This window comes from Cydia amplana, chromosome 1 (genome assembly GCF_948474715.1).
Source record: "Cydia amplana chromosome 1, ilCydAmpl1.1, whole genome shotgun sequence".
Classification (NCBI taxonomy): domain Eukaryota; kingdom Metazoa; phylum Arthropoda; class Insecta; order Lepidoptera; family Tortricidae; genus Cydia; species Cydia amplana.
In genome coordinates, this window is record NC_086069.1 from 19,373,147 (window position 1) to 19,400,414 (window position 27,268).

General features: G+C 35.2%; 1 protein-coding gene and 1 long non-coding RNA gene across 3 annotated transcripts; one reads left to right on the forward strand and one right to left on the reverse strand.

Annotated features, from left to right (window-relative positions):
- The first annotated feature begins 1,176 nt into the window (after nucleotides 1–1,176).
- Nucleotides 1,177–18,136, forward strand: LOC134649597 (pancreatic lipase-related protein 2-like). Of its 2 annotated transcripts, none has more exons than XM_063504428.1 (8): nucleotides 1,177–1,313; nucleotides 12,206–12,263; nucleotides 13,118–13,256; nucleotides 14,498–14,611; nucleotides 15,331–15,482; nucleotides 16,238–16,458; nucleotides 17,099–17,255; nucleotides 17,942–18,135. In XM_063504428.1, exons 1-8 carry the CDS (start codon nucleotides 1,265–1,267, stop codon nucleotides 18,036–18,038), a joined length of 987 nt encoding a protein of 328 aa, XP_063360498.1. In that variant the 5' UTR covers nucleotides 1,177–1,264; the 3' UTR covers nucleotides 18,039–18,135. The 2 variants fall into 2 exon arrangements, with proteins under 2 accessions (XP_063360498.1, XP_063360490.1); XM_063504420.1 differs by lacking the exon at nucleotides 1,177–1,313 and adding an exon at nucleotides 11,756–11,883 and having other exon boundaries at nucleotides 17,942–18,136.
- Nucleotides 18,137–23,476: 5,340 nt separating this feature from the next.
- On the reverse strand, nucleotides 23,477–25,007 carry LOC134650144 (uncharacterized). Its single transcript, XR_010097023.1, has 3 exons — nucleotides 24,951–25,007; nucleotides 24,447–24,584; nucleotides 23,477–23,561 (listed from the first exon to the last, which is right to left on the reverse strand). It is a non-coding gene; the product is annotated as an uncharacterized LOC134650144 (long non-coding RNA).
- Nucleotides 25,008–27,268: the final 2,261 nt, after the last annotated feature.

A 27,268-nucleotide genomic window follows, 5' to 3' on the forward strand; every position in this document is an offset into this window, starting at 1 on the left:
CACTAAGAAAGAAGAGAATCATTGAAATTAGACAGTTATCTCATTTAAATATGTATACATAAACTCGAAATCGTCAGCTCTGAGTTACGTAAATAACTCATTTTAAATACCATTGTGTGTGACTGAGTGTAGCTAGGTTTCGTTAGTGAAAATAATTTTCCATGTTTCTTGAACACCCACACGGTTCGTCTAAATTACTTAGGTAGGTACTAAAAATCATTTATTTCGAACAAAGTCCATAATGTGTAAGTAGTACACTAGGTAATCTAGAGTTAGTACATTTTTTGATAACGGCGGGGCATGTAGCTGCACCCAGTGATTCAGCCACGTTGAGTCCCAACGATCGGCCAACGTGCACAGGATGGTATTAAATTTATGGAGACTTCTTTGTGTAGGATCTATTTTACGTCAGAGTATCATAGTTTAAAAAAAAATTTTATGTATGTGTGTGTGTGTGTGTGTGTGTAACTAGATATTTTTAAATCAGTAAATCTTATGAACTTAGTCTAAGTTTTTTATTATGTTTTAGGTAGGTACCAGTAGGTAGGTATACATGTAGGTACATTGAAAAGTACCTACCTATATGCTATAAAAACGTATCCACTGTGTAATATATTACCATAGATTATTATCATTACTTTTACATACATATTACCTAGGTACCTAATCAATATTTATAAATTTTACATAGTTGAATACCTATTTATTATAGAATGTATAGATTATTAAACAAAGTGTCCCTTTTAAATTAACCGTGACCTATTAAGGCAAGTAGGTGCCACCGACCGATAGACGAGGCGCGGCTTGTCAGATTCCCATTTACCCTGACAGGCGACGATGTCAAATCCCAGTATACTCTGCATCAAGAGCACTCTCGTCCTAATTAGGAATTAATTGAATCAGTATGCTCCGAAGAGCCCTTTGCAGAACTACATAAAAGACCCTACTAAAACCTATTAAATACTTAGCTGCTAAGTTAAGCGGTAATTGTCATTTGGAAATGCCGTGATCGTTTGTCTACAATTAAAATATAAGTCAAATCGAAAACGCCTCATTTATACCTAAAGTTACATTTCAATAAAATGTCAATGCGATGATCATTCGAATTAATTATCTTTCTAAAAACACGTTCATTATGTTACAGACGGGGTTGTTTTTTTTCGAACCCATTTAGGTTAAAACCGTGAAGCTGACTTTCGAATCGGTGTGTTGTGATCGTGAGTCAGTGTCAGTCGGTACCGACTCGCAGGCGGCTGCGGACGCCATGCTGCGCGCAGTGACAGACGGCTGGAAACGCTACTGGTGGGGAACAGGTACGGAACAACCAATCACGACTTCCTCAATAAACTTCCCAATTATATTACGTTCCGGCGCGAAATCGCGTAGGGTCGCCACCTCACCCTTGCGGCTCCACATTTTTTCAACAACTTAGTTAAAGTAACGGGAACAAATTAATGCCGGTGCGAAGTATGCGTGCCGCAAGACTATTTACGTCCACGTTCGTTCTGCTTCGTATCCGCTCGGCCTTTTCCGGAGCACGTGGTTGTATAAGACTTTGACAGGTGTGTTATCTCGCGAAACTGATAAGGATTCTCTTCCGACGTTTCTCATATCATATCTACCGCCCGTTGGTGTCATAGTACCTATATAAATACGTTATCAGTGGTTCGTTGTAATCGTTATCTTTTGCAAAAGGGCCCTTTCAATGGCAGTGATTAGGTTCTAATCGTACCTATCTAGTGATGTGTGATCATAAACGATTTATTTAATCATTAAGTAAGCTGGTGTGATTAATTATCTTGGTAATTAATAAATCAAATTAATCATTAATACAATTTCTTAAGTGACATTTTCTATGTGAGGATCATATTATAATATTTTTATTAAAAGCTTTCTTATATATAAATTGTTTGTTTGTGACAACTTCAATTTAATTATTATGTAATTACTAAGACTCAAAGAGTAAATTTTATCTCCCTCCATGAAAAAAATGAAATGAAAGAAAAACAAAACAGTTTCAATTTGGTCCTCATACATGTTGAATAGCCGCCGACAAACTATCATTTCCCAACCACCATCATGCTCCAGTTCTCATGAGCAGTCATTCATGGTGTTTTCGTGTATAAAATACTAATCTATTCGATAAATCACTTTTTTTCGGAAATGGCGACGGCTATGTTTTAATCATTTCTATAAGTATCATAAATAATGTAACCATCACACGGATACCTACCTAATGTAAATGTGACTTAATTCATTGTTAACGCGTATGACGCACCTACGTACACAAAGGCAGTCGATAGAAACAATAAAAATATACTCTGTCTTTTTCTTCAGGATGATGATTACTTATTTCACCATATTAAGAGGGAAGAATAAGCACTTACAGACAATAGGCACTTTTTTCAGTCAATTTCCATTTCGGGAGAAAACGGTTTCCATCAACTAAACCTTAATATAATATATTCTAAGTTTATAGGTTTCGCTGTAAAAAAAATATATTTTAGGGGTGCAAATTTTGAAAAAAAGGAAAACTTAATTGTGTCAATAGCATACAACTAAAAAATCATGGAGAATGGAAATGTTTAGAAGTGGAAAATAGTTTTTGGGTTGTTAATAGCAGTCATAGAACCGTGTGCTTACTATTTATTGATCACATCCTTTTAACATTCATTTGATCATTATAAGAACTCTATAGTCACAACAAGACGCTATAAGTAAACGAGAGGTTTATATGCAGATAACACGCAACATGAAACCTTGGCCCGGAGGCAAACGCATCCAATGAAGCCTGTGATGACTTCACAGCTAAGTAATTCATTTTACCCAATTGCGAAAGAAAAGCTAGCTTGTGTATTAAATAAGGTTTATTTTACACTCATATACTGTTACAGTACTTATATGGGCACTCGTCACACTTAGTGTATCGGGATTTATAATTTCTTTCTTTGCTTTTCAATCTGTTTGAAAATTGTTTGACTCTTTTGTTGATGATCGAGTTTCTTTAATTAAAAAAGTGGCACATTATAAAACAACCAACAAAACAAATGCTGCTTCACTGAGACACTGAACAAAAAATAAATACTCCTACGCAGAAAAGTTCATCAAGTGCGAAACATTTTTGCGTTTATTGTTGACCTAGTTGAAACGACTGAAATAGGACTAATCTTTGTATTATTTAATGTTATTGATATTGCTGGTTCAATTAAATTTATTGTTTAAGAATTCGATTTTTAAAAGACTTTATCCAAAACATGTACCTACCTAAAAATGCTCTGACTAGATGAAAACTTACGCGTCAGCTCGTTTATATGCAGAAGTAACGCTGTTTGTTCGTCTTATAGTTTATAAAGTTTATTACCGCAAAACTAATGAATCAATTTAAATGGAACGTTGAAATTTAATAAAATATAATTTTAGGCCATCGCAGATGCAAATTTGTCTTATATACCTACCTAATAAAAAAAGTTATGTCTCTTTACTGAATTTTGTAAGTGTAATTCCGAAGTTACAATAATAAAATATTTTATGTACGCCCATTATTAATGTACCTATAGAACGATTCGACCAGTCAACTCTGGAATCGATCCGCGTCGTGTCGGCGTCCCATATGAATTAGCTTTGTTTTACGTCCTCGCTATAGGTAATTGTAGTATATTAGCGTGAATCAATCACGAACGAATAGACGCATTCAATTGATGCTTTACAACGTTGTCTACGTGCATGATGTGCTGATATAATATTGATGGACGTGAATGACGGTCAGTTGGCAAATGATTGACAAATATTATGATAAGTTCCGTCATTTTGGAGAAGTTATTATAATAGTACTGGGTGGCCGCTTCGCACATAAAATTATACATACCAACGTGAAAATGATGTAAGTTTGACTATAATTTATCCAAAAACTGGGAGTCGCTTATTTTCTTTGTTTCTTGTAGCCTTGATTGCAAGTGATCTGAAATAGCTAGCCTAAAATGACCTATGCTTTTAAAATAATTGAATGTTGACTCTCTTTGCTGACCCTATTATCACTTTGGTGGGAAGCGACGGGATAATTAAAACAGCAGATTTCCCATTTTATGTTCCTCTACCTAACTGATATTATGTCTTTCTCGCTATTTCATTTTTACTTCTAAACTACTTGTTCTCATTTTCCATTGAACACAAAATTCATATTAACTGACATACACAAGATTGTCGCATAATTTATGACAGAAAACTATTCCTATCGGGTTAACATACTTAGAATAGCAGACATTCTCTTTATAAAGCTAGCTTATGAGGCCCCGTGCCCCAGTAATTGGAAGTATCCCGCACTAATCAGAAGCGAGTGTCTCCATTGATGGGGCATGCGAACAATGGGGTCATTGATTACATTCCTATGGGGTTAATGGTTCCGACGATAAATCAGAACATTTAGAATCGTTCGCTTTATTGACTTATAAACATGAATCCTAATCATAATGTAGCAAAAAACCAACTTTAGTTTTTAATGTGTCTATGAGTTTGTTACGAATACATATATAGGTACTTGCCTATTTACTAATGTCACTAATGATACAAAGACTACTTTATGGTATATGTTTGTAGGCCACTTCTAATGTAGAATGATTACTTTAGTTAAAATTTGTTTGTGTCTATATAATACTTATAGGAACAGACAAAATGCATGTACCTAGTTCTAGAAGGCATGATGCTTTCAAACATGACATTGTGGTCATATTGCTATATCTCGATTTTAAAATAAAAATGGATATAGATTCTCCATTAAAATTTAAGCTTAGAAAGTGAACGTAGGTACGGTCTACTAAATATGAAACTAATAACACTCTTAATGAAAACTCTCTTTCTAATCACATCATGCATTGTTCGATTTATCTAATGTACCTATTATATAATGTAAATGCCCATGTTATCTTCAAATATACCAAGTGGTATTTATGTATTTAACGGTTAATTGAAGCAGAATTGGTTATTTATAACTGTGAGCCAAGAATACTTGCACGTGTAATTGTGTATTAAACGTGATGTTTAACGTACTGTCTTGAGTGGGTACACGAAATTAGGTGTTTAGGTGTTAGGACATTGGGTGTGCCGTAATTGTTCATGTGCATAATCAATTTACGGTTTACTTTGGTATGCTTCTCTAATTTCTCTTATCCTGACATTAGGTATTTGTGAAAAAGGGATAAAAATAAATGTACTAATTTAATATTTATTCGTTTGTTAAATGTTATGAACTAAAACAAAAATATTTTTTCCGGAGATACCAATCGCAATTAGAGTGAATTTCTACACCGGCGAGGATAAAATATCTGGATTTATTTATTATACCTAAACATTGCTTAGTGGACGGTTAACTTCAGATAGACTTGTATAATTTTGGTCTTGGATTACGAATAGTTGTTGCGGATGCCTAGGTCAGTACTCTTGTTCACGTGAGACGAGGTTCGGTTGTGTTGTGAACAACATCCCTGCGCGGCAAGGTGTCACACGCCTGTCAATTTTCCGCAAGAGACGTACACAAGAGCACTAAAGTTTCCCAGACTTGACATGACAACGGCCTCTGAAGGGCCAGCGGCACTGACCTCAATTATGCAATAATTTATTTGTATAAGGCCAGAACAATTACAACTTTAGCAATGTTGTTTACCTTCTATGATTTCGAACACTTCACGATTTTGATAGTTAATAGATGTAATCGGATTTAAACTCGCGTGAGTCATATTTAACATTTATAATTTTAAGGTTTTACCTACTCACGTAGTCACTACGCGCCCTTTGTAATTATTGTTTGAAATATTTCGTAAAACATAATTATAACAAGCACTCCAATTATTTCGTACCCAAGTATTGAATAAAAAAAAAAACGTTTTTACCTGTTTATGAATCTCTCAATTTGCTCTCTGCTGCTCTATTTTAAAATCAAGTTACAATTCTACACAATCTCGATTTGGGATCAAACTTCCAAAGAAATTGTGGATTAATCAGCGATGCAGATTGCAGATTGATGAAATTGCCATTAGAGTTGAACCGGGTTAAGTGTCAGTCGGGACACTCGGCTTACATGTCCATTACCTACATTAGACATACCTAATGAAGTAACGTATAACCCGAGAAGGTGAGAACAATTGCAATAAGTACGAGTTTATATTATTATGTAAAAAGGGTACATGTCCATTTGGATAAAAGAACATAAATACCTATTTATTCTTTCGTAATATAAAATAATATCAAATCGGGACACAATAAAGTGGAAGAGATGGTAATTAACAGTCTATCTTGATCTGTGAAATTTCGAGACTGTTACCAGCGTGACTATTCTTAATACATATTAAATGATATGTAATTCGATAGGGTCTTCATTATTTTCTTATTTCTTGCTTTAATAAGACATTGAATTGATTGTTTTTATAACACAATTTCTTTTTTAAAAAAAGGGAACCGCCTTCAAAAAACCAACCCACTGAAAAGCACAAAATAATTTTTATATGGCACCCCTATACGTGTCCAGTCCCTGCTATCCCGTCGTAAAGCAAATTTCTGCCAAAAGTAATTAATACCTAATAATAAGAAAATTAATAATCATCCGGGTAATTACTTAGTTTTCGAAGTCGGTGCCAAACCAAAATTTTAGAGAACCAATATTTGAAGAACGCTGCACCTGCACGTACTTGCATTATAAAGACATACTTAGTTTACTCATTCATTTAGGTCTTGTAGGTACTACATACTCGTATTTTTTTCTGATTGGTAGCAAAGAATGTTTTTGTTGGTTTGGCACCGCCTTCAAAAACTAAGTAATTACCCGGATGATTATTAATTTTCTTATTATTAGGTATTAATTACTTTTGGCAGAAATTTGCTTTACGACGGGATAGCAGGGACTGGAGACGTATAGGGGTGCCATATAAAAATGATTTTGTGCTTTTCAGTGGGTTGGTTTTTTGAAGGCGGTTCCTTTTTTTTTTTAAAGAAATTGTATTAAGTTATTTTGTTTTGGTTTTCTTTTTGATTATCTTTAAATTTTTTAATCTTTTTTATTTATTTGATTTTATTTTTTACTTTTTAGTGATAGGTTTTCATTTATTTTAGGTTTTCGGCTAAAATACTAGTTTGTTACGATCTCCATTTAGTTTTGGGCTAGTAAGTAACTATACCTACCTACTAATGTTGCTGACCTGATGGCCTAAATTGATGATAATCGCGACAAAACATAATATGACGTTTCGGTGCTAAACGATTTGTAATAATATTGCTCCCACTCCCACTGTCACTTCCACTTCCAGTCCCAGTCCCACTCCCATTCCCATTCCCATTCCCAGTCCAAGTCCGACTCCGACTCCGACTCCCACTCCCACTATTTTATCTAACTTGGTTTCAGCAACTTAAATTTCATGGTAGGTATACCGATAGCATCGCCACCTACCGGGTCCAATTGGTTTTTCAATCCATCCATGTACTGTACACTAAAACTTTCTCCAGAATCTAACAAACACTTTTCTGAAAACCGCATCAAAATCGGTTCAGTCAAACTCATGTTTAACTCATGTTAATTAGGAACAAACATACATTCAAACATACGGGTCAAACTGAGAACCTCCTTTTTTTAAAGGCGGTTAGAAAAAAGTTGATCGTCCCACCTAGTGCAACATAGGCACACGACGACAATAAGTCGGCTAACCAAAACAAAGTGTGCCTATGTTGCACCAAACCTGAGTGCCACTAGGTGCAGCCAGGGTTCATCATCAGCTCTATCTTGGGTACTGCTCTCCCAAGTGCTCATCAAGATGTGACGGATGACCAAAATAGCGTGGGCCTATGTTGCACCAAACTGAGTTCCACTAGGTACAGCCAGGGTTCATCATCAGCTCTATCTTGGGTACTGCTCTCCCAAGTGCTCATCAAGATGTGACGGATGACCAAAATAGCGTGGGCCTATGTTGCACCAAACTGAGTTCCACTAGGTACAGCCAGGGTTCATCATCAGCTCTATCTTGGGTACTGCTCTCCCAAGTGCTCATCAAGATGTGACGGATGACAAAAATAGCGTGGGCCTATGTTGCACCAAACTGAGTTCCACTAGGTACAGCCAGGGTTCAGCATCAGCTCTACCTTGGGTACTGCTCTCCCAAGTGCTCATCAAGATGTGACGGATGACCAAAATAGCGTGGGCCTATGTTGCACCAAACCTGAGTTCCACTAGGTACAGCCAGGGTTCAGCATCAGCTCTATCTTGTGTACTGCTCTCCTAAGTGCTCATCAAGATGTGACAGATGACCAAAATAGCGTGGGCCTATGTTGCACCAAACCTGAGTTCCACTAGGTACAGCCAGGGTTCAGCATCAGCTCTATCTTGGGTACTGCTCTCCCAAGTGCTCATCGAGACGAGTCGGATGACCCAAACAGAGTGCGCCTATGTCGCACCAAACTTGAGTTCCATTAGGTACAGCCAGGGTTCAGCATCAGCTCTATCTTGGGTACTGCTCTCCCAAGTGCTCATCAAGATATGACGGATGACAAAAATAACGTGTGCCTATGTTGCACCAAACCTGAGTTCCACTAGGTACATCCTGAGTTCCACTAGGTACATCCAAGGTTCAGCATCAGCTCTATCTTGGATACTGCTCTCCCAAGTGCTCATCAAGGCGTGTCGGATGACCAAAACAGCGTGTGCCTATGATGCACCAAACCTGAGTTCCACTAGGTACAGCAAGGGTTCAGCATCAGCTCTATCTTGGGTACTGCTCTCCCAAGTGCTCATCGAGACGAGTCGGATGACCCAAACAGAGTGCGCCTATGTCGCACCAAACTTGAGTTCCATTAGGTACAGCCAGGGTTCAGCATCAGCTCTATCTTGGGTACTGCTCTCCCAAGTGCTCATCAAGATATGACGGATGACAAAAATAACGTGTGCCTATGTTGCACCAAACCTGAGTTCCACTAGGTACATCCAAGGTTCAGCATCAGCTCTATCTTGGATACTGCTCTCCCAAGTGCTCATCAAGGCGTGTCGGATGACCAAAACAGCGTGTGCCTATGATGCACCAAACCTGAGTTCCACTAGGTACAGCAAGGGTTCAGCATCAGCTCAGATCTATGTATACTAAAACTTTCTCCAGAATGTAACAAACACTTTTCTGAAAACCGCATCAAAATCGGTTCAGCCAAAGGCGAGATAATCGCGAACAAATATACATACATACATACATACATACATACATACATACATACATACATACATACATACATACATACATACATACATACATACATACATACATACATACATACATACATACATACATACATACATACATACATACATACATACATACATACATACATACATACATACATACATACATACATACATACATACATACATACATACATACATACATACATACATACATACATACATACATACATACATACATACATACATACATACATACATACATACATACATACATACATACATACATACATACATACATACATACATACATACATACATACATACATACATACATACATACATACATACATACATACATACATACATACATACATACATACATACATACATACATACATACATACATACATACATACATACATACATACATACATACATACATACATACATACATACATACATACATACATACATACATACATACATACATACATACATACATACATACATACATACATACATACATACATACATACATACATACATACATACATACATACATACATACATACATACATACATACATACATACATACATACATACATACATACATACATACATACATACATACATACATACATACATACATACATACATACATACATACATACATACATACATACATACATACATACATACATACATACATACATACATACATACATACATACATACATACATACATACATACATACATACATACATACATACATACATACATACATACATACATACATACATACATACATACATACATACATACATACATACATACATACATACATACATACATACATACATACATACATACATACATACATACATACATACATACATACATACATACATACATACATACATACATACATACATACATACATACATACATACATACATACATACATACATACATACATACATACATACATACATACATACATACATACATACATACATACATACATACATACATACATACATACATACATACATACATACATACATACATACATACATACATACATACATACATACATACATACATACATACATACATACATACATACATACATACATACATACATACATACATACATACATACATACATACATACATACATACATACATACATACATACATACATACATACATACATACATACATACATACATACATACATACATACATACATACATACATACATACATACATACATACATACATACATACATACATACATACATACATACATACATACATACATACATACATACATACATACATACATACATACATACATACATACATACATACATACATACATACATACATACATACATACATACATACATACATACATACATACATACATACATACATACATACATACATACATACATACATACATACATACATACATACATACATACATACATACATACATACATACATACATACATACATACATACATACATACATACATACATACATACATACATACATACATACATACATACATACATACATACATACATACATACATACATACATACATACATACATACATACATACATACATACATACATACATACATACATACATACATACATACATACATACATACATACATACATACGGGTCAAACTGAGAACCTCCTTTTTTTTTGAAGGCGGTTAATTATTTAATTCGGCTATTTTGTTTTATTCACGTCACCCCTTTTAATTTCCTCAACCTGAAAATAATATTTAATTTTTAATTTATTTGCTAGCAGCAGTAGCAGCAGTAACGGCAGATTAAAAATCAAAATATTCCAGATGTCTTCCGAGTAAACAAGGATCATTACGAACTCAATAAGCTAATGTCACGGAAATGACAAAGTATAATACACATAATGATGATGATAGTATAGTCGGACAAAGTACATAGACCTATAAACTTTAAGCAATGTCAAACTCAAGGAATTATATTAACCCTAATATCATTCGTAAGTACAGGTACTTATATACTTTTAATAATAAAAACTAGTTTTAGGCAAAATGTAATCAAAAGTGTTAAAACACAGTTTCTAACAATGTTACACGAACGAATCTAATACCTATCTAAATACTTTTAGAATAGAACCTAATATTGAAAATATTTTCTCCTGAAACTCTTTTTGAAATACAAACGACAGCCGAATGACACATATCTCAAAAATATATAATGTTAGCGAGCGAGAGTTACGAGCATGAGAAGTTATATTATTTTTATACAGTAAGTGGTAAGTTCTAAGAACTTTAAGTGTTGCCTACTTATGTACAATTCATGTAAATATGTGGCGTGAAAGAGACATCGCAATGAAGGGTGATAAATGTGATAATACTGATAATTTAAGGTCTATAGTTAAGTAGTAGATGAATTTAGGTAGGTACCTACATTTTAACGCCGACTGTACAAAGACTTTATAAAAGGTGGTTCGTATGATGGAAATACTCACATATAAACGTTCCTTAAGAAGTTGCAATGTATTTGTCCCAGTCATTTTCGAAATTCTCTTGTATTATTTATTGTTTTATACAGTTTGAGATCGTGACAGGAGATATAGACGTCTTCGAGTTTTTTAAAATCGATGATGGTATTTATCGCATACTATACTCGTATATATATATATTCATGTATTAATTTATTTTAATTTAAAACGAGGATTTTTTTTAATGATAAGTACGACGGTAAATAATTTCGCGATAATCGTTATGAAACCATGGTTTCAATGCCTATAATACATATACATAATATACTCGTACGTACCTATATGAACCAATCAGAGCGACAATCTTTAAATTTTGGATGATCCTAATTAATTAGCCGTTGCTTAATTGCGAGATATTGGGCTTTAATTTAGGAATTAAAGACTTTATTTCATTATAAGCTACTTACATTTCACTTTTTTGTTTCAGGGATTTTGCCAGACCGAACAAATCGTATAGAAGACATCTACTTAAGATTTTACAACGGGTGAGTTCATATTTTTTATAACTATTATATGTTGACACAAATAACATGCATGCTTTATTTTACTATACCCAACGAAAGCCCACAATAAAAATGTATGTACATACTTGTTTTTCCTTATATTTGGTTTGCTGTATCAAAATCATATCTGTGACGTCACTTTTCTCTTAATAAGTATGTATAAAAAGTAAAAAAATCATTTGAGTCTTCTTTCTAACATTTGTAGGGTTAATGCTCTTAATTCCTTACCTACAACTAAACTTCAGGATAACTTTTTTTTGCTATTTGGATTTGGATGCTAAACATGTGCTAAACAGAATCCATTGATGCCATCAGTTATTAAATAACCAAGCGTACCTATACAAATAATTAATAACAGTACAGGCATTAGTCAGGGTTTTTGCCATTGTGGCAACGGAACCCTAATTAAGTAAGTAGATACAAATACTCATTGGTACATTGTTCATCTGAAATCGTATACCTACCTACATATATCAAGACATACAATGAGTGAAAAAAGTGGTATCGTCTTGGGTCTCCCATTCGTTTTTCGCCAGGTTCTTAAATTAGTCCTAGTCTGCTTTCGTCACCCATTCTACATTCGTCACAATCGTCAGTGGCTTTCAATGTAGAATGGGTGACGAAAGCAGAATAGGACTAATTTAAGAACTTGACGAAAAACGAATGGGACGACCCAAGACGATACCAAAAAAGTGTTATTATTGTTATATGTTCTTACTGTTTACTGCCTCGCTACGCATAACAATATAGTACCTAGGTGACATTGGAAAATCAGTAAAATTCCAATTTGTAATTTAATTCGCGAGAATATGCTCATTTAATTATGTGTTATTCAGAAGCACAGAAGAGGAGTACGTAGACTTTCCCCTGGGCCAAGCTTCCCGCCTGTTCGAAATAAAGGGCTTCGACAAGAACAATCCCACTGTGCTGTACATACATGGATTCATCGAAACGGCGCAACAGGAGAGTGTCCAGGTGACTAAGATAGAACCTACACATACATAGTTCGTTTTTTTAGCATTAGAAATAAGGTAAACAATCTTGGTACAATGCCTCAAGGGCCTATTTTAGATTTAAGCTAGTTTTTAATTTCTTTTAGTAATACACTGTATATATCTTGTTTGTAAAAAAAAAAAATAAGTTACGGTAAATATGTAACAATTATGAATCTAATACGATCTTTTATAGTCTTCTGCTTTCATAAGTAATAGTTATTGATTTTTAAAAAGTGTTTTTCAATTAAAAGACATGTCAAAATCGCTTACCTTCTTTCAAGTTCTTTCTAATGCTAAAAAAATGAACTATAAAAAGGATACGTACTCATTAGCAGATATGAATGTAACACACAATTCTAATCAGACACAATAAGCATGTTTTAGGATTTTTTTTACGTCAGCCTTGAAAAAAAAAATAGTATTGTTTAAAGCGTACAATTACAATACTAATAGGTATATAATAACAATACTGTTTTTTCTCATATTTAAAACAATGACTCGTTTTAGTCGCTTATTTCTTAAAACTCTCTCGATTTTTGTATGAAAAATTACGGCGCGGCGTTCAACGTATTAAGAGCCAACAGGAGTGGTCATTTCTCCATACAAACGTACTCGACTGTTTCCTCCGTGGGTTTTGAAGCTAGAGCAATGATTTTTTCAACACAGATTAATATTGTCAATATCTGTGTCGGACCGTTTTGCTTTTTTTGATATTTTTGTTTTTTAAGACGCTAGAGCCCTTCAAAAATGGCCAAAATGGCCTAATTAATGAGAGGCGTGCTATTCAAAACTGACATCAATTAGTCAAAAAAGCAAAACGGTCCGACACAGATAATGTCATAATCATTTAGATTTCCAAATTTGGTTACGATTGGTTAAGTTTTGGAGGAGGAAACAGTCGAGTACGAAACCTCGATTTATGATATTTTTACGCAGGATTTTTCGCCTTGTCCTTATCGCACTAGTTTTAGAAGCCGCTTCCGTTAGCGAGACGGGTATATTTACCTAAAATATTTTAATCTTAGCTCCTGTTGGCTCTTAATTAATTACCTACTTAAAATAAGACAAGTCGTTAGAAAATAATTGACAACTTGACAGTTGCTGGGGTTAACGCTAAAACTACTTTTTTTAAAGTACTTAGCAGTAAAGTTATAAAATAGTATAAAAACCGGCCTTGACAATTGCTAATGTAGATGATAACAATTGTATCCTTAACCACAGGTCATGGTGAGCGCCTACTTGGAAGCTAAGCCCAGCACCAATGTCGTGCTCCTGGACTGGTCTAATATGTCACATGGCTCGTACTTGGTCAACGCTGCAAGGAACACTAAAAAGGTAATGCGCGTGGGTCATGCACAGCATCTCTAGGTACGGATATAGGTATCCAAATTTTAAGGCTAGTACGTCGTCTCGTCTTCTTTTTCCAGGAACACAAGCGCCACCACAAATTATACAATAGTTCTAACGTTGATATTATGTCACAATACAGAAACTGCATAAAAATGTATAGTTATGTAGGTATTCGTCCTTGAGGTACAGCCTACCTTAGTAGGTATCTTAGATAAGAGCCGGTTTTACTTACTCGTGTAACAGCGTAGATATGTAGTTTACCTTCACGAAGATGAATAACGCTAGACCTGAAATCTGTATCAAATTCTCGGCTATGTGCGTTTCGCTTTGTTTATGTTATTTATAATATCGATGAGTGAGTAAGTGATCGTTCTGGTTTTACAACACAGTTTTTTACATAAGTACCGCGTTTTACAAGAATGTGAAATTAATTTGTCTTAGAGTCTGGACATTAACCGTGATTAATTTAAATGTTTTATATTTTACTAAAATTAGAAGCATTACTTAATTTAATAGCAGATATATGTACCTACTAGAGTACAAGTACCTACCTACTACAAATACCGAGGTCTGTGTATTATATATTATTTATTTATCGTATGGCATATCAATCGACAATTGAATTTTATTACCGACACGTTTATGTTTTATTAACGCAAGCAGCTAAATCTTGGGAAATGAATGTCTGCTTGTACACATTTCAGGTGGGCGCAGCGGCAGCAGAGCAGATCCACAATCTGCTGGAATCCGGACTGCAGCTGGAGAAGCTGCACGTCGTCGGACACTCGCTCGGCAGCCACGTCGCCGGCTACACGGCGAGGGAGCTCAAGAACAAATATCAAAAGACTGTCAAAAGGTTAGAAATCATTTCAAACCGTACGGTAGATAACACACCTCGTTGCGTCCATTGTAATATTTACTTATTTATTTATATAGGTATCCTGATACCTAATCCTAATTCCTGAATTACAACAGCTATAAACGATACATTAATAATAATAATAAATACGTTTTGAAAGCCGAGAAGGACAAGTCCAGTAAGTAGACTTGGCGCACGAGATAACCGCCATGTGGGATGTTGATTCGACGATCATTGTCCCGATAGTCGTTAAAGTAAACGGTCTAATAGCGAAGAGTCTCGACCAACATCTTGAGAGACTCTCGCTAGGTGGTTGGATCAAGGGTCATATGCAGAAGGCGGTGATCTTGGACACGGCGCGGATAGTCCGCCTGTTCTTCTGTCTGCGGCCCTGACCACTGGCAGCTTGGGCCTTGCCCCGCTACTGGCGGCACACTAAATAGGTGTTTTTTATAATATGTATTTTGTATGGTTTTTGTATCCATATTATAAAATAACCTAACTTAAGTCTGAAGAGAAATAAAAGAAGTAAATACGTTTAATTCAGGCCAGGGGCCCATAAAGTTGTTACATACAACAAAAATGATTAAAACATTGAAGATAGACAACTACTCTGCAACTAAATCAATGAATATTAATTTAGGTTTATATACATGCTTCGAATTTCCGTTTGTGAATGTTTTGAACTGAACATACCTACATATAAAGTAGTCATGCTAAAACTATTCATTGATGAAAAAAAATTGTTTTAGATTAACCGCTCTCGATCCGGCCTTCCCAGCGTTTTACCCCGACGGCGTGATGATGGAGCACGTGAGCGCCAAGGACGCCGAGTTCGTGGACGTGATCCACACGGACGCCGGCGGCTACGGCGCGCCCGTGCGCACGGGGACCGCCGACTTCTGGCCCAACGGCGGCAAGAGCATACAGCCCGGCTGCCCGAGGTTCGCCCCCATACCGCTCTCTGATGATAGTAAGTACTGTTCGAGTTTCATTTAGGTACCGCTTTGTCAAGAAATGTATGGTTCATGTAACTATTTAGCAAACGGGTATAGTTTGTAGCTTTCTAATAGGGCCCGACGGCTAATCCTATTGTCTATTGTTAAGTAAAACCGCTCGTGCCACGTGCCACAACCACCTGCATAAAAAATCGTTCGTTCACTTTACCCAGGTAATGGAATTACAACTCCTATGGAAATTGCAATAAGATTCAAAATGAACTAATGGATGCACATTTTGTTAGGGTGTGTGTGGTCCGTTCAACTCCGTAACCGAAGTACTGAGTGCCGGCGAGTCGAACGCTACAGAACCAGTCTAAAATGTGTCATCGAGATGCGTAACAAAGGCGCGTTATCGGAGAGCGCACCTTCAGTGGTTTTTTTAGCGTTGGACTAGCCCGCGCTCAGGTGCCAAATATAATAATTAAGACCCTTTTTTGCAGGTAAGTAGCACGTGCGGTTTTACTGAACAATAGATAATAGGATTAGCTGTCGGGCTCTATTACAAAGCTACAAACTATATTTGCTTAAAGTATTTATTGAAATGTACGATTCAAGCATTTGCTCGACTTGTCGCGCGCTACATTAAATAAGTCTGTATTATAATATTTACAGATTTATGCAGTCACTGGAGGTCATGGCGCTTCTACGCAGAGTCGATCCGGAACCCGGAGGCGTTCCCGGCATCCCCTGCAGAGTCCTACCACAAGTTCCGCGACAACCCCACGCCCGAAGTGGGAATGGTCTACATGGGCGAAAACTGCAATACCAGGTCAGCTTAATAGCCTTTACAGTAACAGAAGCCACACCGCTATAAACTAACCTCCAATGAGCCAGGGCTCATTTAGACGATGCGAGAACTCGCATGCGAATTTGATTACATTGCGGGTTTTGATTGGTCGGTCGAATTGACCGGAACCAACAGTCCGCAATGTAACTAAAATCGCAGACGAGTTCGCGCACCGCCTAAATTAGCCCTTAGAGGCAACGATAGCCGTTATACAATTAAAATACTGTTTCATTCATAACAACGTCACTGGTTTTCTGCCGACTAGGTAAAGTCTATTTTTTTATTCCGTAGACTAAACTGACATTCCATAGTATGAACATCATGTGTCATTTCATACTATGAAATGTCATTTTAGTCTACGGAATAAAAAAATAGACTTTACCTTATTATTTTTAAAGCTTAATTTGGTACCAATTAACTGTATACAATCTTCAACTTTGTGTGTGAATGTGCTGAATAAGGCAAACAATAAAACAAAGTAGAAAAATAGCGCAGCACCAACGCATCAATCTTCGTTAATGTCGTTTAGGTATTACATGGACATACAAATCAATAGTGCTCATGGCTGTAACATGTTTATGTAGACGACAAGGACGAAACGAGGAGGAGGAGGTATACGAAGAAGTAATCAAATACACTAATTGTATTTTTTATTTTTTTTATTTCAGTGCGCAGGGCTCTTACTACCTGACAACGAATTCAAAAACTCCGTTCGGAAAAGGCATGGACGGTATCAATTCAAAAAGCAAAAAACAACAAAGATAGGTCACCTAGTTAGAAGTAGTACCTGAGCATTTAGTATAAATTGAAACGCACATTAACTGTAGGTATACTTAGGTATTGGTAGATTTAGGATTTTCATTAGGTAGATGGTATTAAAAGGGTTTTATAAAATTGACAAGCAAGAATAAAATTGTAACATAGGAAAATGGCATTTATTTATAACGTCGAGTACAGTAAGCTGCAGAAATAACTGACCCCCCCTTGCAAACAAGTTTCTATGCAGGGGGTCAGTTATCTATGCACCTTATTGTACGTCGACTGTAAAACAACTGTAATACTAGGGTATGAATGTCACCGATCGCGGCAGCAGCAATTCGTTTGACAAGTTTTCTTTTATTTTAACTATACTACCATTTCACTCTATTGTGTTGATAAACGCAGTCGTCTGTAGAGCCCATAAACATCTTAAGCATGAGGTTTCTAAACCTATTACACTTAAATGTAACAAAGGTCGTGTCTCTAATTGATGTATCTACATACAGTCAATTGAGCAACCTTAGGAATGAACTTGCTTCACGGGCTGTGTTTTGCGTAATTTTCGGTGCATCCATTTTTATTTTTTTGGGTAACTAAACATAAAAAAAAATTGCTTACATCTAATACTTATTGCTTTTGTGCCTTTTGTGAAATATAAATTTATCATTGCGTGATATGGCCTAAAATGAATATGGTCGTGAATATTAAACTGTCCTTAGTTATTTAAACAAAATATTACTGAATCTTACACCTGTTAAGAATGTAATTTTTTGAGCTTTTTTATATCTTAAATACATATATAGCTCTACCAAATGAAAACATGCCTTAGGCCTTAACGCATTTATGTGTGTTAATAAATTTATAAGTATTCAACATAGTACCTACTCGTATTAATTTTCATAGCATCACAAGTATTTTGTTGTAAGATAATAAAAATATGACTTGAGTTTTTAAATAATGACTAATATTTAAACTAAAGGGAAATGTCTTAAAATAGTTCTTGGAACATATTTACTACTACGATACTTCAATCGGATATATTAATACAGTCTGCACGCAAGCTCCGAGGATCACAGCGAACACTGCTTACTCTCCAACCCGAAAATCTTCGAGAGCCCACTCGAAAACTATACATAAGTTTCTAAAAAATAGTTACGATACAACCAATAATTACATGTTTTAAGAAGCATAGGCAATTTTATATAAAGATGTGGTTAACGGCAGCCGAGTATATTTACTTTTTCACAGGAAGCTAAATATGATAAACCAAAAGAAAACTATATTTTTTTGACCGTAATAAATAAATCGCCCTCAACCCTCCTTTTCTCATCGGAGTTCGGCTGAAATATTTCCTCGATCCTTATACATAGTTCGTAGTTTCGTACATTTGGATAAAAAGGAACAGTCTGAAATTGATGTAGGATATAAAACGACATCACGTATCAGTGTTCAATCGGTACTTAATAAAAGGCTTTACATTTCCGTATTTATATTGTATTGCGGAAAAATAATGTTTAAGTAGGAATATATTTAATGATGTAACTTATTATCACAAGCGATGTGGCGCTAACATTTAGTACCTTCTTGTAAATTTAAATTAAAGTTCAGTTAACTTTTAATTTACAAATTTTGTTTTATTTCATTTTTTATATTTTATCCTAAAAGTATTATGGATAATGAGATGATAGCCTCGTAAACTATGGAAATGGATTTATTTATACCTTTGCTTCTCGGGAACATTATTTCATGATCCGTAATAGCTTCTAAACTCTGATTGACATCTTTCCTCTCCAGATCGTCCACTGTATGATTTTCTTTCTCAAATTTTCCCAATAATTCTGAAAATTTAACTGGGCCGGGTATTGTTAGGTCGCCTGAAAGACTCGACACTGCATCTGAACGTGGCATACCGCAAAAGTATAATACTACTCCGTACATCGCTGTTGCTATGAACATTATCCTGCAATTAGACAGTTAATATATTTTTTTTAATAAAATTTCAAATTTTCAAAAAAGATTTATTCGTGTGGTTTACACACATAGATATACAGCACAAACATACATACAAGCAAGCATTACACATAAAACACAACACATACAATAATATTAAAAAGCTAATTTATTTATTTTACTCACTGATTTAGCTCACAATCGGGAAACGGGTAGTAGTGTGTCCGGCCAAGTTTGAAGAAAAATAATATAAATATTTACAAAACATTTTTTTCTTTGTTTTTAAGTCAGATATGTAGTTATTTAGAATAAGATACATACGGTGTTAGAGTCAGACCGATAAAAGTCTGCAGCGATTTTGATAGCCCACGCAGTGCAAGTGTTATTTTAAACGTCAAACTTCTATGAATTTATGACGTGTAAATAACACTTGCACTGCGTGGGCTATCAAAATCGCATCAGACTTTTCTTGGTCTAACTCTATGGACGTGTTCCTAGACAATAAATTTTTATTTTCTTCTAACCTAACCAAACCTTGATTGACAATGATTTGAATTATAAATTAGGTACTTACACTCCAACGTCCATAATATATGTTTCTTTAATTATCGTTGAAGTTGGATGTTCTTCGCAACTTGCGTACAGAGCATATACCTGCTCCAATTGGACTGACGATTATTAATTTATCGGATCTAATAGACAATAGACGTATTTATACAGTGCTTACGTGATTTATTTGTTTAAGAAAGAGTAAGACAACAATGATCACATTTGTCACAATTATCTCACTGTTGTTAGATCAAAATACAAAATACGACATCATACATCAGGACAACAAGGAAAGTTAAGCAACTACACTCACTCGAACATCTCACGCCCAGTGATATGCTAGACCAGGGGTTGGCAGACCGCGGCTCGCGAGCCGCGTGTGGCTCTTTGGAGGTACGATTGCGGCTAGGGTTTGCACGATGGATCCGAAATGTATGGGAAGATCCGTGGATCCGGATCTAGATCCAGATAATTTCATACATTCCGGATCCGGATTGCAAACCCTAATTGCGGCTCTTCAATTCATCCAAAACTTTACACAGCTGTGTTCTTTGACCACTGAAAACATCATTTGAGACTCCTAAAACTGGTCATTTACTACTCAATCTGGCTCTCCTTCTCAATAATTCGGAAAGTCTAGCACAGGGGTCGGCACCCTGTGCTAGACTTTCCGAACTTTCTGCTGTTTTGCGTGGTGTTTTATATTATCATATCATAGTGATCCAGCTGGTGGCGCTCAGTGGCAGTCAATCGCGCTACCATGGCCCAAGGTGAGGCACACGGCCCGATAAAGTACGCCATGGCGGATTTCCAATGGAAACTAGAACTTTAAGTCGGGTAATACCCGGTTCACATCTATTCCAGTGGCATTCCAGTCCAGCGATCGAATCCAGCGCTGGAATGCTACTGGAATAATGTGAACCGGCACTTGAATATAATCATTCCAGTAAGCAATCCAGTCCAGTGACTGGAATGATGGTCTACCTTTGATTCCAGCTCACCCAATCCAGCACCACTGGAATAATGTAGACCGTCAATCCAGTGCTGAATTAAACGTCAAATAGTGTAAACATATTGTTTTTTTTGGTAACAGTCTGCATAAATTCATGCATGCATGCATGTTCGTACATGTTTGTGATCGTCACGAATAAAAAATCTTTTATCTTTTATCTAAATTCACTGGATCATGAAAATGACTGTAATTAATGTAAATGATTCGATACAGTTCAGTGCTGTAGGAATGCTACTGGAATAGATGTGAACGGGGCATAAGTCAATGTTACAGTGCGTGAGGGCTTAATAGAGAGAGATAGAGAAAGGCATACCTATGTTTTTCCCTGTACCTACCTTTTAGTAGATAGATGGCAGAAAGTGTCATGAAAATATGTAGGTATGTAAAGTCTATTTTTTTATTCGGTAGACTGAAATGACAGTTAATAGTATGAACATGAAATGTCATTTCATACTATTAACTGTCATTTCAGTCTACCGAATAAAAAAATAGACTTTAGGTGTATAATTATTACTAGATAGAACCCCAAATGTTCTGTCTGTCGTACAGTATACGTATATAAAAATATTAAAATGTTTACCTACTTGCAAATTATATTTTAAAATAAAGTCTAACAAGCCCTTAATAATCGTCTGTCGTTATCCGTCTTTATGGCATTTATGTTTGTTAGGAAGGGACAGAATTTAACAAAGGTTTGCAAAGTTTCATGAATACGGGAGCTAATCTCTACTTTTTTAGTTTATTTTTAAACTACTATCTAACAAAAATAATATAATCTGTTAACGAAGTTGTGAAATGAAACCAAGACCTGTTATATTTACTTTACTCTTTGATTGAAACATTGAAACTGAATCAAGTCAGTGAGTCGGTCCTCACAGCTTGGCTATGATTTATCAACGGACACTCGTTTTATCCCACTATAGATGGTTTTACACTAGCATTATATGTATGGAGAATAATTAAATATTATTTTAGTTTCCTTCTGTAATTAGTCATACTTACGTTAACTGTACAAAAACAGCCTATTTAAAATCGATCCAAAGCCGAGTTAAAAATAATTAAGTACCTACAACAATTTCTAATTATTCCTGGTGGCGACAATGGGACATACACAAGTATTCATGGGACAGGGACAAAGAGGAATACACCACATAGGAAAAAAATACTTTTTTTTCAATCCTCTTCTCAGATAAACAATGACCCATTTTGCAAGTAATAGAGATGAAAAAATTTAACTTATTCAAACTCTTTATTTACTTACTACACCGTATAAAAATAACGACACAAAAAGTAAATGCAATCACACTAACTCAATAAACTCATTTACATATATATTATAGGGTAGGTACCCTAACTTACAAAAACCTAGTAAGAATCTTAAAACTAAATAAGTTCATAGTACCCATGTCAAGTTTCATTCTTATCCTCACGCATAATTTTCCGATCAATGAAGCATATAATGTGATAAAACTGATAAAGTGTTCAAGTTATTTCAGATAGAATTTATATGGATATGTTTAAACTTGTTGGAGGTACCACATTGGATAAGTAAAAATGTTCCTAGTCAGAATTTGATTTTTTTCCAACTTTCTTTTATATAGGTACTTAAGTAATATCATATCAACACTCATATCAAAGATAAGATGTTTTAAGTTGTCGCTCTCCTGGGACTGGGTACATGTTGCAAATAATTATTTATTTATTTAATCGTATGGCGTACCTATATACATAAACATTCTCAAAAAGTATCTAGAAGTAGCTAAATAAAATAATTATAAATCCACATTCAGGGTCCCGAGCCACGAGATTATGTCAAATAATTATAAAACATCAGTAAAGCAGGCACTTTGTCTTGCTGATGCATCCGGTTGAAATTATAATTAAATGAAAAAAACCTAATAAATACAATTTGACTAAATATTTAAGCAGCTAATAATTTGTTTCAATTATAAATGTCTTCCTCGCGAGTCCGCTAAGTATGTAAGTTGACGCGCGTCAGCTGATGTTGATGTCAACCACTGAAATAAATTATTAGAAATATAAATAAATATCGCACAATCTAAATAAATAATGAACAATAAATATTCTAAAAAAATCTTAAATTTATACTTCATTAATTTTCCATCACAATTAATTTTTCTCGCAGTTTAGTATGGTAGGTATAGTCAGCATCAAAAGTAGCGAATCAAACAAGGCGTCAAAATTATTTACCATTCTGTAACAGCTCAACAAAAAGTGATGGTTCTAATGTCGAACAATTAAGAATGTAAAATATATATACTTTTGAACGTGAATTTTAGAGATTTATCTATATTTGGAAAAGTTATCCGGAATATCAGATACTTTTGGCGCGTTATTTCATCCGCTACTATTGATGTTGATTGTACCTATAACATTACACACCGGTTCTTAACAAGACATTGGAAGCGTTGGTGAATATCTCAGAATATTATTAATATAAAAATATTAAGAAAACAGCGAGGCACAAAGCAAAAATGTAGACATACCAGACCTATTTACTTAATAAAAGCTCAATCTACAATAATGTTTAGCGTTTATGCCGATTAAAGCGCTTGATTAATATTTTATTCCTCTCTGTTTTCAGTTTTCTAGTGCTACGAGAAATTCCAAGTATTCAAAATACTAAGCCACAGTCATACAGTAGGTACAACATATTGCGGTAAACATATTTATCAATTTCAAAGATTATCCTATATCAGAAATGGTGATAGCTCTTCAGGTTAGTTTGCAAAAAGGAAATTAAAATGTTTCTCCCCCAATGAGTAGACTTAGAATTAAATTAACTGTTTTAATAAAAAATGCTTTTCAGCATCTACTTTCACAAAGTGAAAACTAATGTTTTTTTATTTATTCAGTGCAGAGTTAAATAAAATGATACTTACGTCTTGTTAAACATCAGGCGTAGTATACTGTCGTCGTTTGGCGAGACAGTAGTCGTGGTAGTGCTATGATCCGCCGCCGAGATCAGGTACCTGGTGGTCCAGTACGTGCCGAAGGCCAGCAAGCCGGTCAAAATCAGGCTGCAAACAGGTCACAATCCAACCAGACCGAAGAACAAATTCCAGACAGAAAAAGAAAAAAAAATGTTGATGGTGTCTTTTTGTACCTATGCTAAAATAGCAGCATCCATGATACAGATATTCAGGCCAGTTATAGCTACGCCTGAATAACTGTATCATGGATGTTGTGCTCTGATTATTTGGTTAATGCAATAACACTAGGTACATATACCTAAAGTGTCACAACTCATATTGTATGGAAAAATAGTAACGTGACGGTGTATGTACCCAGCCTGCGGCGTCAACCGGAGGTTAAGAAATGAAATCCTAATTTATTGGGAATCAAAGAAACGCAAAAATAATAAAGTGTATCTGATGAAAACTTACAATCCTATCGCCATTTTAGCGAACTGTTCCTCTCTTGCAATCTTCAGTGAATTGAAACTTAAATCGAGACATTTAAAGTTTATATAATGCTGCTAATTAGAAGGTGATGAACCACTGACAGATTTGATATTGCGTATTTAATTACCCTACTAGCTTTGCCTACTTGCCAAGAAGGATTTTTTTACGATTAAATCGGTCAAAATGGATTTGTCGTACAATGTCGATTTTAATGTTTAAGTTCAGATTCCATAAATAACGTCTTTATCACTTTTGAAACCTGTAACTAGCTTAACTATATACTCTCATGACTTAAATATTTCAGGCTATTTGCTCCTAGCTAAGGAAAATTATCCTATTTTAAAGCCAGGACCAAAATATTAGCTTCTGGTGGATTACTGGCTTAATAAATATAATATATTTCTATGTTGACGAAACGCCGGCGTGTATTTAAACAATTATGATTAACATTGTTAAACATGATGAGTAACATCTACTTTAATATCAGTAAGTGGTACCTATCGGAATTTGTACAATTGTGTTATATAAATCTCATATTAGTGCTTTGTAACATGAGATTTTAAAATTTCGATTTAAGAAATATGATACTATGTCGTTGTTATCGTGTGGTTTTAATCTAAGTAAATTCAAGTGAAGGTAAAGTTTTATTCACAAATACCGTAAAATGGGGTGAGTTGGGTCGAAATCGAAGTTCAAACCTCGATAACATTTTATTTTTACAGATGCAAACTAAATGGTGTATATAATAAGTGTTCCGGACGTTTATATTTTAGTTTTTATTTTATTTTGGGTAGTTCCATTTAATAACTTTGACGATTCACCCCGTAGTACCTCGTAATTGAGGTGAGATGGGATTTCATACAAAGGTGATTCTGGAAGATTGTTGGATCGATTTTTTATTATTATGAGTATTACTATAGCTGCATTTTAAATTGGAATACATTATTTTTGTAGCAGTAGCCTTAAAATCCCATCTCACCCCCCTTTCATCCCTTCCCTCCCCATTCATAACCCAACTCTCCCCGCGAACCCTACTCACCCCATTTTACGGTACTTACCTATATCTGATCATGATCACATTTCACTTACAATCGTCCCAAACGTGAATAGTACTTATTTCATAAGACTATTAAATATGGTTATCATTCAATCTATTTTATAATCATGATGTGATGATCGGTATAATCTAAATATAAAAATAGCTATTATGTGTCCCTGTTTTCAAGAGTTCCCTCAGTTCCTTTTTGGTCCCATAATCGAGCTAGATATTGCCAAAAATAAAACCAAACAAATTTTGATTGTAAAACCATAAAAAATAACAAACATATTTACTTATGATATTTGAAAATAAAACATATCGGAGGCGTTGACTTATTATAAGTATATTTTTTAATGAAATTCTAACATCCTTAGACAATTAATATTAAATTAATAATACAAGTCAAACCACCAAGAATACACACTATTCCGATGCAAAAATAGAATAAATTGAACGTCCTTGTTAGATGTGAAGTTTCTCTCACTATATTTACCAAGCTGGCTCCTCTACCGCTCTGTCTACGTCTTGCTCGGTCGTGCCTCCAAACATTTAATTCGTAGTAAATCTACAAAAACAAAAATTCTATAGAGTCTGTCCGGAAAGAGAAGAGTCGTGGAATGTATTGGGCCCCATACATTCCACGACTCTTATCTTTCCGCACAGACTCTATCGATCACTTCGACAGCATGGAAGGCAATTCAACTCCAATTTCTCAACTCCCAACGTCCCGATCCCTCAGTCCCCAGCGCACGAAGCCCCTTAACCTGTGGAGCACCAGCCGGCAGCCCCTCAACCCAAAATCTTTGACCCTCTCAAACACCACCCTCCTTCACCTCCGACGCTTATCCCTCACCTCTCAGTCTCATAAGACATTTCCACTACTACATACATTCAAAATCATAATACACCCAACTTATAAGTATGTAAGGCAAGTTTCACATATCATCTGTGGTCTTCATCATCAGGTCCGCTACATCAAACTGGCGGTTTTCGAGAGTAAATACTTGAGTTACTTAAGGAAACACCCAAATCACTATACAATATACATGTGCCTTTAAAAATTACGGAATTCCCTCAATTCCTAATGGATCCCATAATCAGAGCAAAACCAAATTAATATGGGACTACGTAACTCCTTTCGATCAAAAAAAAATTACTCAAATTGGACCACGGGGCTCGAAGTAATCGGTGATCATACATAAAAAAATAGCCACAACCGACTACATAACCTCCTCCTTCTTGGAATTAAAGTCGGTTAAAA

What these genes read in the sequence shown, in the direction of transcription:
- LOC134649597 (XM_063504420.1), top strand. Translation starts at nt 11,772, where the DNA reads ATGTATTTGTCCCAGTCATTTTCGAAATTCTCTTGTATTATTTATTGT. An exon ending in CTGCAAGGAACACTAAAAAG is followed by an intron (nt 14,612 to 15,330) that starts GTAATGCGCGTG and finishes TACACATTTCAG; the next exon opens with GTGGGCGCAGCGGCAGCAGA. An exon ending in CATACCGCTCTCTGATGATA is followed by an intron (nt 16,459 to 17,098) that starts GTAAGTACTGTT and finishes TAATATTTACAG; the next exon opens with ATTTATGCAGTCACTGGAGG.